At 40.3% G+C, this 15,362-nt stretch overlaps 1 protein-coding gene across 5 annotated transcripts; it reads left to right on the forward strand.

The window, feature by feature from the left end:
* Positions 1 to 2,999: 2,999 nt before the first annotated feature.
* Positions 3,000 to 10,440, forward strand: LOC127625267 (uncharacterized). Of its 5 annotated transcripts, none has more exons than XM_052100452.1 (3): positions 3,000 to 3,156; positions 4,067 to 4,297; positions 8,292 to 10,440. In XM_052100452.1, exon 3 carries the CDS (start codon positions 8,294 to 8,296, stop codon positions 9,104 to 9,106), a length of 813 nt encoding a protein of 270 aa, XP_051956412.1. In that variant the 5' UTR covers positions 3,000 to 3,156; positions 4,067 to 4,297; positions 8,292 to 8,293; the 3' UTR covers positions 9,107 to 10,440. The 5 variants fall into 5 exon arrangements, with proteins under 5 accessions (XP_051956412.1, XP_051956415.1, XP_051956411.1 ...); XM_052100455.1 differs by having other exon boundaries at positions 4,116 to 4,337; XM_052100451.1 differs by having other exon boundaries at positions 4,116 to 4,297.
* Positions 10,441 to 15,362: the final 4,922 nt, after the last annotated feature.

The following is a 15,362-nucleotide window of genomic DNA, read 5'->3' on the forward strand; positions in this document are numbered from 1 at the left end:
GCCTTTGTTTTTGACAGTTGCATTACCTTCTAATATGACATCTAACATGGCTAGCTTTTATTATTATTATTTTCATCAGGTCCATCCTCTGCAGACGAGGAGCACTTCCCAGCACATACATCCACTGATCCTACTGTTCCTTCCATGTCTGTTTCAACCTCAGCAGATGTGGCAAATTAATAGCACAGCAGCCTTTGTATTTGCTCAGTTTATTGTAGAATATCCTGAGATTAATATTTCTAATTATAATTATTAATGTAATTTCCTTATATATATCCTTCTACTTCTGTGATCATTGGGATTGATGTCACATCTACCCTCTTAGCAACTTCCAGCCTACACCATGGATAAGCAGCTCCTCCAGTTGATCCAGCTGAGTGGACATCTATCCTGTCTGACTCAGAAAGGACTGATCTGGTAAGCAGAGGGCCACTGCCTATAAAGGAAAACTTCACATTCCCTGAAAAACCTGATGGCCGAAGCTTCCACTACACCTACAGAAAATTAATTCATGGGGAAAAAATGTAAGTGGAGCTGCTCACTTATTCAAAAAGAAATGATACGGTCTACAGATTCTGCTGCAAATTGTTCTCTAGGAAGTCCACAAAACTGGTAACAGAGGGACAACAAGATTGTGTAAATATAGGTGTGCTACTGTTACAATTAAACCCATAGAAGGGCAAAACTGGAATGTTGTAAGCAACACAGCTATAACTAATAAAATTGATAAGGGGTGTGTTAGATTTATAGTGTGCAAATAATCAAACATTGACAATATTCAATCATATTGGCGGCACCGAGGGGCCCCCAAATCAAATTCAGCTTAGGGCCCAATAAAGGCTTGGGCCGGCCCTGACTCTATCGGGTCTTTTATTTATAATTTATCCAAAGAGAATGATTGTTTGGAATTTTCTCCAAAACTGAAGGGTTCATTTTGATATTCTATACTTTTTTTTTTTCTATTTATGGTTAGCTCCAAAATATTGTCTAGAAATTGCTCATTGTAATCTCTATTATTTTTAATACAAATCCTTATCTAGTACATACAAACTGAAGTAGTCATGGAAATTCATTTGTGTGGGAACACAGCCAATTAATCAACAGAATTTCAAATCAATACAACGCAAGAATTCATTCCCCAGATGGATTTATTTTTACAAAGTCATTTTACGTCTGCAATCCACGGTAGTGCTTGGCTAACTTGATATGTAATGTTATGGTTTTGTAAGGGTTTACTATTCAGCTGTGGGCCAGCCTTTACCGAAAACTGTGGTCGATCTCAAGAGTCTTATATAATTACAAGCTGTAATGTTACATACGCTATCCATGGTAGTCCACGGCTAACTTGCTCACTAACTCTAATATCCCCGGTAATGTCCAACCGGGAGTAAGCCTCTGTTCTCTGTCCATACCTCAGGTGAAAAAAAAAAAAAAAAGTTCGGCTACACCCATTCCAGCAAAAGATGACTAACTTAGATGCACAATATGTCTTTTACTTGAAGCTTTGTTAAGTTCACAATAATCAACGGTGTACTTGTAAGAAAGCTACAAAATTAAAACGTACCACTGTGAAACGTCCTGCTCAAGTCGTGTTTGAGAAGATGGTTCCGGTCGATCAGATTGTTCTCCCAAACATTCATTATCAGACTCTGGCTCGAACAGGTATGGCAAAAACCAAGCAACTGTTACCATAGTTACAGTAGTGTTTACAGCTGCTCGGGAAGACTTTGGAGCTGAAAATCAGTTATGGTAAGGGACATTACATTTTCGACACACTCTCCATGCGGCTGACCACTCACAACAGACTAGGCCAGTTGACCAATCAGAGTAGTATGGGATTTTCAGAAAGGGGGTGTTACGACATCCCCGGACTAGGGTAGAGGAACAGTTTAAAATTAAATTAAGGAAACTAAATAATATGTTTTTTAAACATTATTTGCAAACGTTGCTGAGCCCCCGTTTTCCTGTCCCAGCAGCATTGAATACAAGTTATTAGAATCATAATGGTTTATTTTGTAAACAGAAAATGTAGGAATATTTACAAGGAAGCAATAAGTTAACCTCAGGAGAGGGCAATGCCAAAATAACAAACAAAATAGTCTGTGTTAGTTTGACTAACTAATCTATATAAAAAAAAAAACAAAGATGCAAATAAAACACAATACTGATCCTAACTCCCTCTCTAAATAATAAACAGGAGAAAAAGATATACAAAATAACTGGTGCCCACCTCCCTACAGCTTCCTAAAATAAATAAAAAACGATTGAAATAAGTTTTATCGACAAGCCCTGCACTCAGGGGTAACAGCGAATGTCCGCCTGCACTTAGGTTAACACAGCTCTTTTACAACTCATTATACCACAGTACAATACCTTACACAGCATGAACCACAAGAAACTCGACGAACATCTGGGAGAAGCGAAAGGGACTCAGCAAGAGAGAGATTGTCGTGTAATGTCTCTGCCATAACTCCAAACCAGAGAGCTTTTATTCAAAGCACACAGCCACAGGTGCCAAACAAGTTGATTCGTAACAGGTGCCACTACTCATCCTACAGGAGCAGAACAGAGAGACAGACAAACATTTACACACCCAACATAAAGTAGAGTGTTTGAGCCAGAGCAAGAAAACGGGTTTAGCAGAAATGTACAGGATGAGAAAAATAATGTTTTTTGAACATTAAAGCATGTAAACCTTTTCTGGTAGACCCCCAAAATAAAATGAACCTGTAAATTTGCATAATACAGGCTCTATAATAAATAAATGGGACTGTTTACCTACATTACTGAACAAATTCAATTTGTTGACAAACTTGATAGTTTATATGACCTCTGACCAACAATGAGCTAAACGGAGTGGGATCATATTGAATTTAGCTGGGCTGGTGTGTCATTGTGCTGATGTTCAATCTGCTCCACCTTCCCTCCTTCAAAACAACTTCCTCCCTCTCACCTCGTCCCTCCCTTTGTTTCTCTCTCACTCTCTTTCACCCTTCCTTGTCAAACAACACTCTAGAGAGTGAACATTATGTATATGGCTTAAAAAGGCAGTCTATTCTTCTTGAAGTGTATGTCAATGGTATCACCTTTTAGGGAATGGAGCAACAACTCACTCAACAATCGTGGAATATTCAGAACTACTAGCTCCAATAACAGGTAAAAGACTTTGTATGTTTACTTATTGCATTTCTTGTGTGTATTTCAATCATGTATGTTTATGGGCAGGTTAAACTACATGGAAGATGTATTTATAACAATTCCCCAGTTAACCAGTAGAAAGAGTAAGTGGGGGACGGCGATATCATCTCCAAATTAACTTTATTTTTAACACTCCAAAACCATAAGATACAAATCGGTGTTCAGATCAGCTCTCTCTGTCTCGTTCTGCTGATGATGCTACTCATTTTATCCCCACTGCTGCTCACTGCAACACAAATCAGCTGTTAGCAAATTCATTTACCACTCACCTCTTCCAGCCTCACTTTCTTTTATAGCACATTTCTCAGTGTGTTTTTGGGACTTCCACTGTGCACATACTACAGTACATACACACTTGTAAACATCTGAGGCACCATTTGAGGGCAATCAGGTGGTGGTGTTTGTTATATAGGCACTCCCAAGTTTACTGTCCATTTCACAGCATGATATTCAGAGCAGCATGTGCGTGGTGAGGGTCATTGAGGGTTTTGTATAATTGCAGACCTCAGCATATAAACAAGGCTATAAATTCTCTTCACTCAAGATAAGCGCACCAATCAGAGCCCTAAGATAAAAAATGTTATCTCTAAAATTACTTGTAAAACAAACATCTGACTCATTGATTCCCTCTTTTTGTAATGACAAATGTAGGTGAGCAGTGGTCTATATCGAACAATTAAAGGGAGGGTTCACCCAAAAATAAGTTATGTCATCATTTACTCACCCTCATGTTGTTCCAAACCCATATGATTTTGTTTCATTCCGTGGGACACAAAAGGAGATTAGCATATTGTTAATCTCATTCACTATTCACTTTCATTGCTTCTTTTGAGGCTAACATTCTGCATAACATCTTTGTGTTTTACAGAATAATGTCAGTGTGGAACAAGAGTGTGCTTAACAGACTTCTGACGTAGGGTTAAATCCTACGTGTGTGTGTGTGTGTGTGTGTGTGTGTGTGTGTCGTTATTTTGTGTGTAGCAGCAGTTGGAGGTTCTGAGCGGAGGCAGGGAACTGAGGCAGTACACAGAGGAGCGGAGTGGAGGCAGAAGAGACCCATCAGCCATCGCTACATCAAGCAGCCAGAGACCCTGCACAGGTGGGACCCGACACACACATCAAAACCACTTAAACCAGAGGCAAGGAAAAAATACCTATATTTTTAAAATGTTATGGTAAAAATACATTTGCATCATAACTGAAGTCTTCACGCACTCAAATCTGATATGCTGTTGGTCAATAGTTGTTGTTGATTAGTAGTTGGCAGATCATTTTAATTTTCAAAATAGGTTTTGAATTAATTTAGGCTTTGATTCATTTTAAAGTCCTGAGGATTAGGGGCATTTCAAGAGATTCTTTGAATTTTGTCAGTTGTCGTCAGAAATCGTAGTGCGCCAGAGGTCCGTCGTAATTGGTTGTGTAGGTCAGACCTGCTTTGATCTGGAAGATGTGTGTACTGTTACCATTTTCCTAAATGGTTTTTTTTTTTTTTGCTACATAGAACTGTGCAGGAGTATTTTAGGGCTATGAAAATGCTTTGCAGGTTCAGGCAACAAAGGTTAACTAAATAAGGGAATGCGTGCTGGGTTGTTTACATTGGACCTCCACAATAAAAAGAGGTGTGTGTGTGTGTGTGTGTGTGTGTGTGTGTGTGTGTGTGTGTGTGTGTGTGTGTGTGTGTGTGTGTGTGTGTGTGTGTGTGTGTGTGTGTGTGTGTGTGTGTGTGTGTGTGTGTGTTCTAATTGCTATGAAATCTGAGCCTGGGATGTGATGGGAAGAGGTGTTGCCATGGAGACTGGGCTTGCACTTATTCCTGTAACCGGTCCTTCCTGTTATATGCATTGATTTCTGGAATTACCGGACTGAGCATTGAATAAGAAATGATGGCGCCAGTAATAACAACTTTTAAAACAACACTGTTGAATTATGATTAAAACAATGGCATGGGTCATTAATTTCTTATTGTTGTATGACAATTTAGAGCTAGGCACAGAATCTGCTCAAAGCAGCCTGGACCTGCCTGTGTAAAGACGAGCCTGATCTCATATAAAATAAAAATAAAAAAACATGACTGACAACATTTTTGCTAAATGACATTACGTGGTTCCTTACACGTATTGCGGCAGTTGCGATGTGAAATGTCCACTGTGTTGCGCTAAAAGTGAGTTTCTCCAAAACAGATGAGGTTAATGCTTTATCGAGCTTTATATCAACAAAACATACAGTACCTCCCCACCCTTAAATTAAACCTAAATTATACTTTCAGAAAAAGCAAAGGTGAAATGAAAAATATTACTGCTAAACCACCACATAATTTTTAGAACTACTAGCATTATCACACCAGTGACAGCATTAAAATGATCACATCAGTGAGGTTTTGCAGGACTAGTGACACGCTAAAAGAATAAACACTCATTCTTTATGATGTTTATTACTGTATTAAAATAATCCCCAAAACAACAAAAAATGTTGACTGAGTATAACGACTCTCACGAGCCGTCAGACTTTCACGAGTATACAGCAGGAAACTCTTGAGGAAAAAACAAAACAATAAATGTCTTCCGCTACCATAGTAGCGATTTCTTGCCCACAAGTCACCATCCGATGCATCCTCAATTTCAAGGACACATCCAGGAAATTTCCTGCGTTCTCGGTACTTGCATTCTTGAGGATTGGAATCAAACTTCGGCAGTGGATGATGATGTAGAACGAGTCCATGAGAACGTAAGAACACAAAGGAACGCACATTGAGATTCACCCAAATTCTTTCTAGCAAGTCCATTGTCGGGTGTCTATGGAATGCTCTCGGGAGCAGGGTTCGAATTATGATTTCATCTTTGTGGGGGTCTCTTAAAAAAAAAAAAAAAGTAGCCTATAAGCAGGCGTGGTGTGTGTGATAAATAATTGCTTAACACTGCACTTGATTCTTTTGATTTCAATGTTTATTAATACAGGAGTAGAGAAATGAGTAGACTGTCCACTGATGATGTTTTTTGTTTTTTTTAAATAAACCCGAATTTTGCCAAAGTTGTACCTGATGTTGGTAGCAGTCTTTTTATTTTTGGTGGCATGGTTGCTGGTTCTGAACTTTACACTATTTCTAAAATATTCTAACTGATCCCCCAGCGTGAGTTATTCTAGGTGACTGAATGAATGAATGATGATCTGCTTTTATGTCATTTTTCCTTTTTATACAAAATATTCACAAATGTATTAGCTATAACATGAAACACTGATATTCCGATTGTCAAATATGTGCAAGTGGATGTGTTTTGTTGTTTAAACGCCTTTATAACGATCGCGTTAAGTTAGTTGAGCTGTATGTGCGATGGGCGGCGCCATGTTATTTTACTACACGTCAATTCCTCAACTTCTCACGAAATACATGAAAGTAAGTGGCCGGTGAACTGGGAGAAGAATAGAGTAAAATGTAAAGCTACTTACACAATGTGTATCTGATATGAAAACGTGTCTTATTGTAACGTAACGTTAATGGAAAGGATTATTATTGCCGCTTCCCTAGACATTAGTGTGTATTTTACAAACTCAAAATATTTTTTTGCTAGTACTTATGTGTATTTAAATGTCTGAAACCTAAAATAAACATTATGTGGTTGAAAACACAGAACAGTTGATCTGTCTATGGTTGTGATACATGACAGCAGCACTGAGCGCGTCTGTCTCTGGCTCAGCGCCAGCCAAAGCTCGAAAGCACGTTTGAATTTAGCAGTTGATCACGTGATGCACTGACCGTTCTAATCACACCGGTGTTGATCGATCATACGTGCAAAAGGGTTAACATAAACATTGAAGGAATATATTGAAGGAAAAAAATGCTTTATTTGTAATTTAAAATAATGGTGCTTTTGATTTTTAGAGACCCCCACAGGTGTATGATTTTACTGCTTTCATGGGAGCTCATCCTCTCTCTATGGGAGCTCAGCTCCCACTGGCTCCCACGTAATTCGAACCATGCTCGGGAGGCTATTTCCAGTCATGAAAGTGCAGCTCCTATCTACCTGAATGAGGAAATTTGGTCAAGATTACGATCAAACAACATATTTCAAATTATAAATTAATATTTGACAATACTGGAATCATAAATTGCACTTCTGCACACCCTGCTCACCCCGCTCCGAATGGGACTCGAACCGGCGTGGGAGGCGGGTGTTCTAACAAGGAGGCTAAAGGCTACAGCCTCTAGCATCAATTGCTAGTGCACCTCTTGAGGTCAGGAGAGTGAGGTTTACACACTGCACAGCTATCTACCAGCTGGCTCCCGTTACACTTCTTTACCTCATATTACAATAAATACACAATTTTCCCGGATTGTATAGCTAATGTGCATGCGTGTCCTCGAGTTGATTGACAGGCGATGTCTGTATCTAAAAGGTGATTGGCTCTTTTTCCTATAAGGCGGGACTTCATTTCTACATCCATTGACCGTTGGCGCTTAAAGCTCTTTGGTTGGGCGCTCCACTTTCTCCTATTCATTTTAATATTAGTGGCCTGTATCTGTTAAATAGTCTCTGCTTCAGTTGAGGGTTAAAAGGGGCTTGAGTTGAGACTTTGTGGGTAACATTTTCTTTTTATTATTATTTGGATTAAAATCCCTAAATTCATTACAATTGATTTGGAAGCATTGCATTCTTCCAGCAATCTATTTTTAGCTAAGTAAAACTGTGTTGAGGGTCCACTGTCTGACATTTTTTAAAAAGTTGTTCAGTGTCTTACTTTACACTTAGCTTGGTTTATGCAATAGGCCTTCTATGGCGTCTTCAGCTATTCAGACTAATTGTTAGACGTTAGAAGTCTTTAGTTAATGGCTATGTTTATGTAACCGACCCCAGTGGGAAAAGTGTTTATGAGGGTTAGGTGATTGAAAAGTGTTTTAATCATGATTTGTGTGACAGGAAATAAAAGTAGTTGTTTTAGCACATCTAGTGTTCATTTCACCACAAAACTGCCACTATACGTAAAGGTACAACAAGCCATGTAAACATTTTGTACAAATTTTGGTATAGTAACATGTCTTTTGAGACCATGAAGGTAAAGACGCATTATGTGATGACCCACTATTCCCACTTTTACAGACATGCGTCCAAGGTCCAGATTACTGGTGAAACGAGGCCTGCCCACCATCAGGGAGGGTTATGAGGAGCTGGTGCAGGACCTGAACCAGACCAACAGCCAGCACTCTACAGCACAGGACTACTTCCTCTCCATATGCCATCTGGCCCGGCCCACCTTCCCTATGCATGAGCCTGACTGTGACATCCTCTCCATAGGCCCTTTAGACTCCCCAAAACCCTGCCCACGAATGCACCGCCTATGCCAGCATCTGCAAACTCCACAGCCTCACACCTCCACAAGTAGCGATCACACTGTTCAGCAAGCCCACAAAGAGCAAGACATCGGCAGATCTGCTTTGTCAGAACCGCTGCAGGACAAGGCCTCAGAGGAGGGCAGTGAATGCAGAGGTGACAGCCCAGGCCCCATGGATCCGCTAGAGTACCTCTACAGCAACAGAGGTGCACTAGCACTCTCCAACAGGAGGGGGAGCATTCCTCCACGCAGGCCACGCAGTGACACCTACCCAGGCAGCTTCTCTGCACCTGACACTCAGCGCAAGGGCAGTTGTCCTGAGCTGTGCCTGGCTGAGACGGTCACTACGGCAACAGTCCTGCAGCGGTCACCGCTCCACAGGAAGAAGCTGGATGACAGTAGCCTTGCTGCACGTAATGGTGTTCCCAAAAAGCTCGATGGCACCCCTGCTGGATGGAGGGGAAAGAGCAGTCGCTGCATGGACAAACAGACAATTGTGTCCCACTGGATCGCAGAGTGCCGCAGTGCATGGAAGGAGGCCCGCATTCGCGCGTGCATGCTGCCCGCCATTGCCGAGAAGTAATCTAAGCATGCCACACTTGCAAAGTTAAAATGTATTTTTCCAGTGAATAGGACAGGCAAGCATCATGGAGAGTAACGTGTATTATGTAATTATTACTTTGCACTGCAGGTTTATATGCATGTACATTATTTGATGTATTTTTAAATCAGACTGTATATATATTTAATCTCTGCTCTGTAGATAGTGCAGAGTTACAATGAATGTCAATGATAAGACTGAGTCAGTCCTGTAATGTCCAGTCATGATCAAATGCATTGATTGTTGAATTCCTTTTATTATAGTTTAGTGATGCTTTAAAAAAAAAAAAGTAAAGAAACCTTGATCTTCAAAATTGCAGTTCTAATATTGCACATTTAATACAATAGTTTATGGGATAAATGTCTGAGGGTATTACAATGCATAATGTTCACAGATAAGCATCTCACTGTGTCTAAATCTTTGCATAACTTCTTTTAAGACTCAGCAAGCAGAAAATTATATAGGCAGCTACTGCAAGGAAGAATTAATACACCATGCTTCCAAAACAACTTAGTCATACATTTGATGGAAATCCAAGATCTGCAAACAATTACGTCAAAAGGACTAATGTGCCTAAATCCAAAAATAGTCCTTAATTGTCTCTTCCTCTCCACCAAAAGAGATATCTGAGACATTATTTCTAATTAATTGTTTTGATCTGAAATATATACAGCAAACACATCCTGGTTCACCTAATATAATATCACTATTTATAGGAAACAGAAAGGCTAAGGGAACATTAATGTCTGATCAAGGATGGACCCAACATATGTTTTAGGCTATGATAGTTCACTGTCATCTTCTGCCTGAAAGGCAACATTATGTTTATGCTCAGGCTCTTGTTTCCAACTTTAACCAGTAGAGCAGGGTGAAACAGCTTGCAAGCACAAATATCAGCAATAGAAAAGACTAGTCTGATTTGAGGATGAATAAAGGTTTCCTGATAAGGAATAGCCTTCAGTTGATCAATGGACCATAGAATAACAAATCTGACCATAATATATCATTTTGAAATCGAGACTTTGAAACCAAGTCATTGTGGAACTGCACTGTTATCCTCATTAGACTGTTTGTACACATCCAGAAAATCATGTTTCCCTGCACTGATTTGGTATTATATGAATTCGTATTTTAAGATCATCTTACTGTTAGAAAATCAATTAATATGGTTGCATGTGACTTTGTAAATTATTTTGTATTCATGCATATGACATTTCTGAAAATTATAATGGATGTAATGATTTGAGAGAAAACTGTATATTGCTCTGTATGAGTAAAGAAAATGTTGTTTGTAAAGTTTCAGCTAGCTTGTACTTTTCCACTTTTTTAAATTAATAAATGTCTGTGATAAAACAGAAACAAGAACGTTTGGATGTTGTGGATCCATTCAATGAACAACAAAAATATATGAACAATTAGGCTACAATGAGTCTCTTGGGAATATTAACAGTCTATCCCATTAACTATAATATTGATCAGTTAACCTATAATCTTATGGAGCCGATTCTTGGTAGCACATACTTTTGTTAACATTAGTTAACATAAAACTAACAATGAACAATATAAAAACTTGAAATTGTCCTCTCACATTCAACTGCTTTTATTTTCAGCAAACAACATGTGTAAATATTTGTAAGAACATAAAAAAGATTCAACAACTAAGACATAAACTGAACAAGTTTCACAGTCATGCGATTAACAGAAATGGAAAAATGTGTCCCTGAACAAAGGGGAAACAGTCAGTATCTGGTGTGGCCACCAGCTGCATTAAGTACTGCAGTGAATCTTGTCCTCATGGACTGCACCAGATCTGCCAGTTCTTGCTGTGAGATGTTACCCCACTCTTCCACCAAGGCACTTGCAAGTTCTTGGACATTTCTGGGTGGCATGACCCTAGCCCTCTCCGTCCATCCCAACAGGTCCCAGATCAATGGGATTGAGATCCGGTCTCTTCGCTGGCCATGGCAGAACACTGACATACCGGTCTTGCAGGAAATCACGCACAGAACGAGCAGTATGGCTGGTGGCATTGTCATGCTGGAGGGTCATGTCAGCATGAGACTGCAAGAAGGGTACCACATGAGGGTGGAGGTTGTCTTCTCTGTAATGCACAGCATTGATATTTCCTGCAATGACAACAAGCTCAGTCCGATGATGCTGTGACACACTGCCCCAGACCATGACGGACCCTCCACCTCCAAATCGATCCTGCTTCAGAGTACAGGCCTCATGTAATCTTCCTTTTGGTGTTTTTCAGAGTAAGTAGAAAGGTCTCTTTAGTGTCCTAAGTTTTTATAATTGTGACCTTAATTGCCTACTATCTTTAAGCTGTTAGTGTCTTAACGACCATTCCACAGGTGCATGTTCATTCATTGTTTATGGTTCATTGAACAAGCATGGAAAACAACTCCCAGAGCTGAGCACCCATGAGCAAAAGTGACAGCCTCCATTTCACTAGTATTCTGGGAACCCTGCACTAGCTGAGCACAGTCATAGAGATGAATGGGGATGTTAATGGATAGCTCTCTCCAGGTACTTTATAGGTCCATATATAGATATACACACACACAGATGCCAGCACACACACACACGCAGCTCTGTGTCTCTCTCACTGTTGGCTTTTTCAGCCCAACACGAAATGCACACGTTCCATCAGCCGTGTGAAACCCTCTCTCTCTCACTGGCACCTCTGGCTCTTTATCCCTATCCCGGCTGATTGGGGTAACTCAGTGGCCGGCATCCATCCTTACGGCCTGGCCACGCCCTCCTCGTCACACACTTACACTGCTCCTCTAATGAATGAGTGCTTACTCAGCCCTTGAAGCATGACAGAGTTGCCTTTAGAGTGTGAGTTGTTGACAATTCTAAGTATTCACGAATTTAAAGTTTCAGACATGACGTAATTCACATGAATATGCCGTTTTGTTTTTAAAAATGTGTAAGAAGTACATGTGTATGAATATTAAGTTGCCCAATTTCTAGAGTCATTACGGTAGTTATTCTGACTCATTGCACAGTGAGCAGGAATAGGATAAAGATGTGCTATATGTAAGATTTGACATCAAGCATTTGAAATGGGTATTGCAATCCAAATTCAAAATATTGGAGAGTCTGCCCAGACTTGAAGCTCATGCGGGTTGCCAGAATGTTGACGCGTAAATAGCATCCATTTTAAAGGATTTCTGGGCTTTAAGGTGTCTCCATCTTCCAAAGGCATTACCCATTTTTATCCTTGTTTTACTACGTCACTGGTCATGGTGGTTTTTAGATGGATGGCGAGGCTTTTTAGGTTGGGTTGAATCGGTAACTCTGATCCAGTTCGTTTGCTGTCTTCCATGGCTGCAGCACGCAGTTTTGTTTGCCTACAAACTTGTTCAAATCTGGCAACCCGGCAGTGTCGAAATACTATTGGTGAGTGGGCAGTGGGTGGGATCACACAGGCCAAAGCATAAACAGAAACTCCAGCATGGAATGGAAAATTCAAAGTAGAATATACTGGCTGTATCATTGTTATCGAAGCCAGCATTAGCATGTTTCCTAATTCTCTAATGACATAGTCATTTTATGATTTGGTACGGTAAAAATATTTCATATAGCACCTTTAAACAACAAATAAACATGCAAACACAAATCTGAGTACACGTGACAATCAGAAGTTGTGTGGAGCTATAGAATGTATAGAGCGCTTTCAGCCTCTCTCTCTTTATTTTTTATTTCAGCTCTGCAGGTGCTCTCAATATCTCATCAGTCACTCAACAATTGTTCATTGTTAGTTCATAGTGCATTAAAGTTAACTAATACAACGTTTGATTTTAAAAATGTATTAGTATATGTTGTAACAACATGATGTTATCATGATGGCGCCGCGGATGGCCGCCTCTATGTGGAGCGCTTCTATTCTTTTGTTGTTTTGTTTTTATTTGTCCTATGTTTAGTAATCTTTTTCCAGTCAGTTTTACCAGGGACGAAGTGCTGAACATTCAGCAGCATATACAAGACAATCTTTTCCAGATTTTTTAATATTCTGACACTTTGCTGGACATTTTAGTCAGAGGCGCAACTTTGCTGTTCAAGAGACGCAGGCGAGGGAGATGAGCAGGTGCGCTGGTCAAGCTCTGCTGCCTTGTGCTTCACAGAAACCTGGCTGAGTGAAGCTATTCCGGACAGCGCATTACATCTGCCATGCTTTCAGCTGTTCAGAGCAGATCGAACTGCGGATTTAATGTGGAAATCAAGAGATGGTGGAACATGCTTTTACATCAATGAAAGTTGGTGTACAAATGTAACAATGTTAAAGAAGATGTGCTGTCCTAATTTGGAAGCACTCTTTATTAACTGTAAGCCATTCTACGTGTCGCAGGAGTTTTCATCATTTATTCTGGTGTGTATATCGTGCCAAACGCTTGTGAGCGCAGCGCTGCAACAGCTGGCTGATCTGATCACAGAAAAAGAACAACAATATCCGGACTCCGTTATTATTATTCTTGGGGATTTTAACAAAGCAAATCACAAACTTGAACTTCCTAAAAACAAACAGCACATTACATGCCCAACCAGAGACAGGAACATACTGGATCACTGCTACATAACAATAAAGGATACATATCGCTCGGTCCCTAGAGCAGCTTTGGGACACTCTGATCACTGTCTGATTCATCTTCTTCCAACATAAAGACAGAAATTATAATCAGCCAAGTTCCACTTTTACAGTCCACTGCAAGCCTGTAGTAAGGACTGTAAAAAGATGGGCCATTGAAGCAGAGATGGAACTACAAGCCTGCTTTGATTGCACGGATTGAAGCGATTTTGAGGCTGCAGCCACCGACCTGGACAAGTTTACAGATACTGTTGCATCATGTGAGGATATATGCATTCCTACTAGGACTTAGTTAACGTTCAACAATGACAAACCATGGTTTACAGCAGAGCTCAGGCAGCTTCGTCAGGCCAAAGAAGATGCTTACAGGGGTGGAGATAAAGTCTTGTACAATCAGGCCAGGAACACACTGAATAAAGAAATCAGAGTGGCTAAAAGAAGATAGTCTGAGAAGCTGGAAAACAAGTTTTCATCTAACAACCTTGCATCATTGTAGAGTGTAGAGCCTACAAGTTGTAATTCTGACTTCAATATGCATTCCATTGCACTTTTCCTAGCAGGAAGTTGTAAAATCAGACTTTCCGAGTTGAATGGTATGCAGCACTACTTTTCAAAACTTGATCCAACACTGAATGCTCAACCTTCCTAATTTACACTTAGAAAACTCCTGATGTTGTTATAACAATGCAAAAAGCTCTTACCAATTTACATTAAGTGAAAATCAGTCCTCCTTTCCTGTTTAATAAATAAAGCAATCACACGGTCATGCAGAACATCTTGTTTTTAAATCCATAAGGATCACTTTCTCAATGGCGATAGCGGCAGTTCTGACAATCTCACACTCTTCGCTTTCAAATTACATCACGCAAAGCATGAGTGATGCAAGAAGGCCTTTATGACTCTTTTAGAAACTGTTTATGAGGTGGATGTCCTGGGGGGAAAAACTGTTCCTTTGCCTGGCTGTTCTGGTGTAGGTGCTCTGTAGATCCGGCCAGACGGCAACAGTTTGAAGGGGAGGTGTTCTAGGTAAATGAGGTCAAGAGTGATTTTACCAGCCCTTTTTGTCACTCTGGATGTGTACAGTTCTAGCAGGGTGGATAGGGAGCGATACTATTCCTCTCAGCAGTCAACTCTCCTTTGAAGTCTTCTGATGTCTGACTGAACCAAACCAGACAGTTATAGAAGCGCAGAGGACAGACTCAATGACTGTGGAGTAGAACTGTATCAGCAGCGCCTGTGGCAGGTTGAACTTCCTCAACTGGCGAAGAAACTACAACCTCTGCTGGGCCTTCTGCAAATGGAACCTCATTAAGTGTAACCATATTCTTTTTTCCAGCTTACCGTAATTTTCGGACTATTGAGCGCACCTGAATATAAGCCGCACCCACTGAATTTTAAAAACAATATTATTTTGAACATAAATAAGCCGCACCTGTCTATAAGCCGCAGGTGCCTACCGGTACATTGAAACAAATGAACTTTACACAGGCTTTAACGAAACACGGCTTGTAACAAAAATAAATAGGCTTTAACGAAACACGGTGTAGCAGAGGGGGCGTGATCAAGCGCCCGTCCGGGAGTGAAAAGCGGTAAGGGCGCTTACATCAAGTGCTGAAAACTAGTTTTCCCAAGAAGGACACG

Source organism: Xyrauchen texanus, chromosome 31 (genome assembly GCF_025860055.1).
Source record: "Xyrauchen texanus isolate HMW12.3.18 chromosome 31, RBS_HiC_50CHRs, whole genome shotgun sequence".
NCBI lineage: Eukaryota > Metazoa > Chordata > Actinopteri > Cypriniformes > Catostomidae > Xyrauchen > Xyrauchen texanus.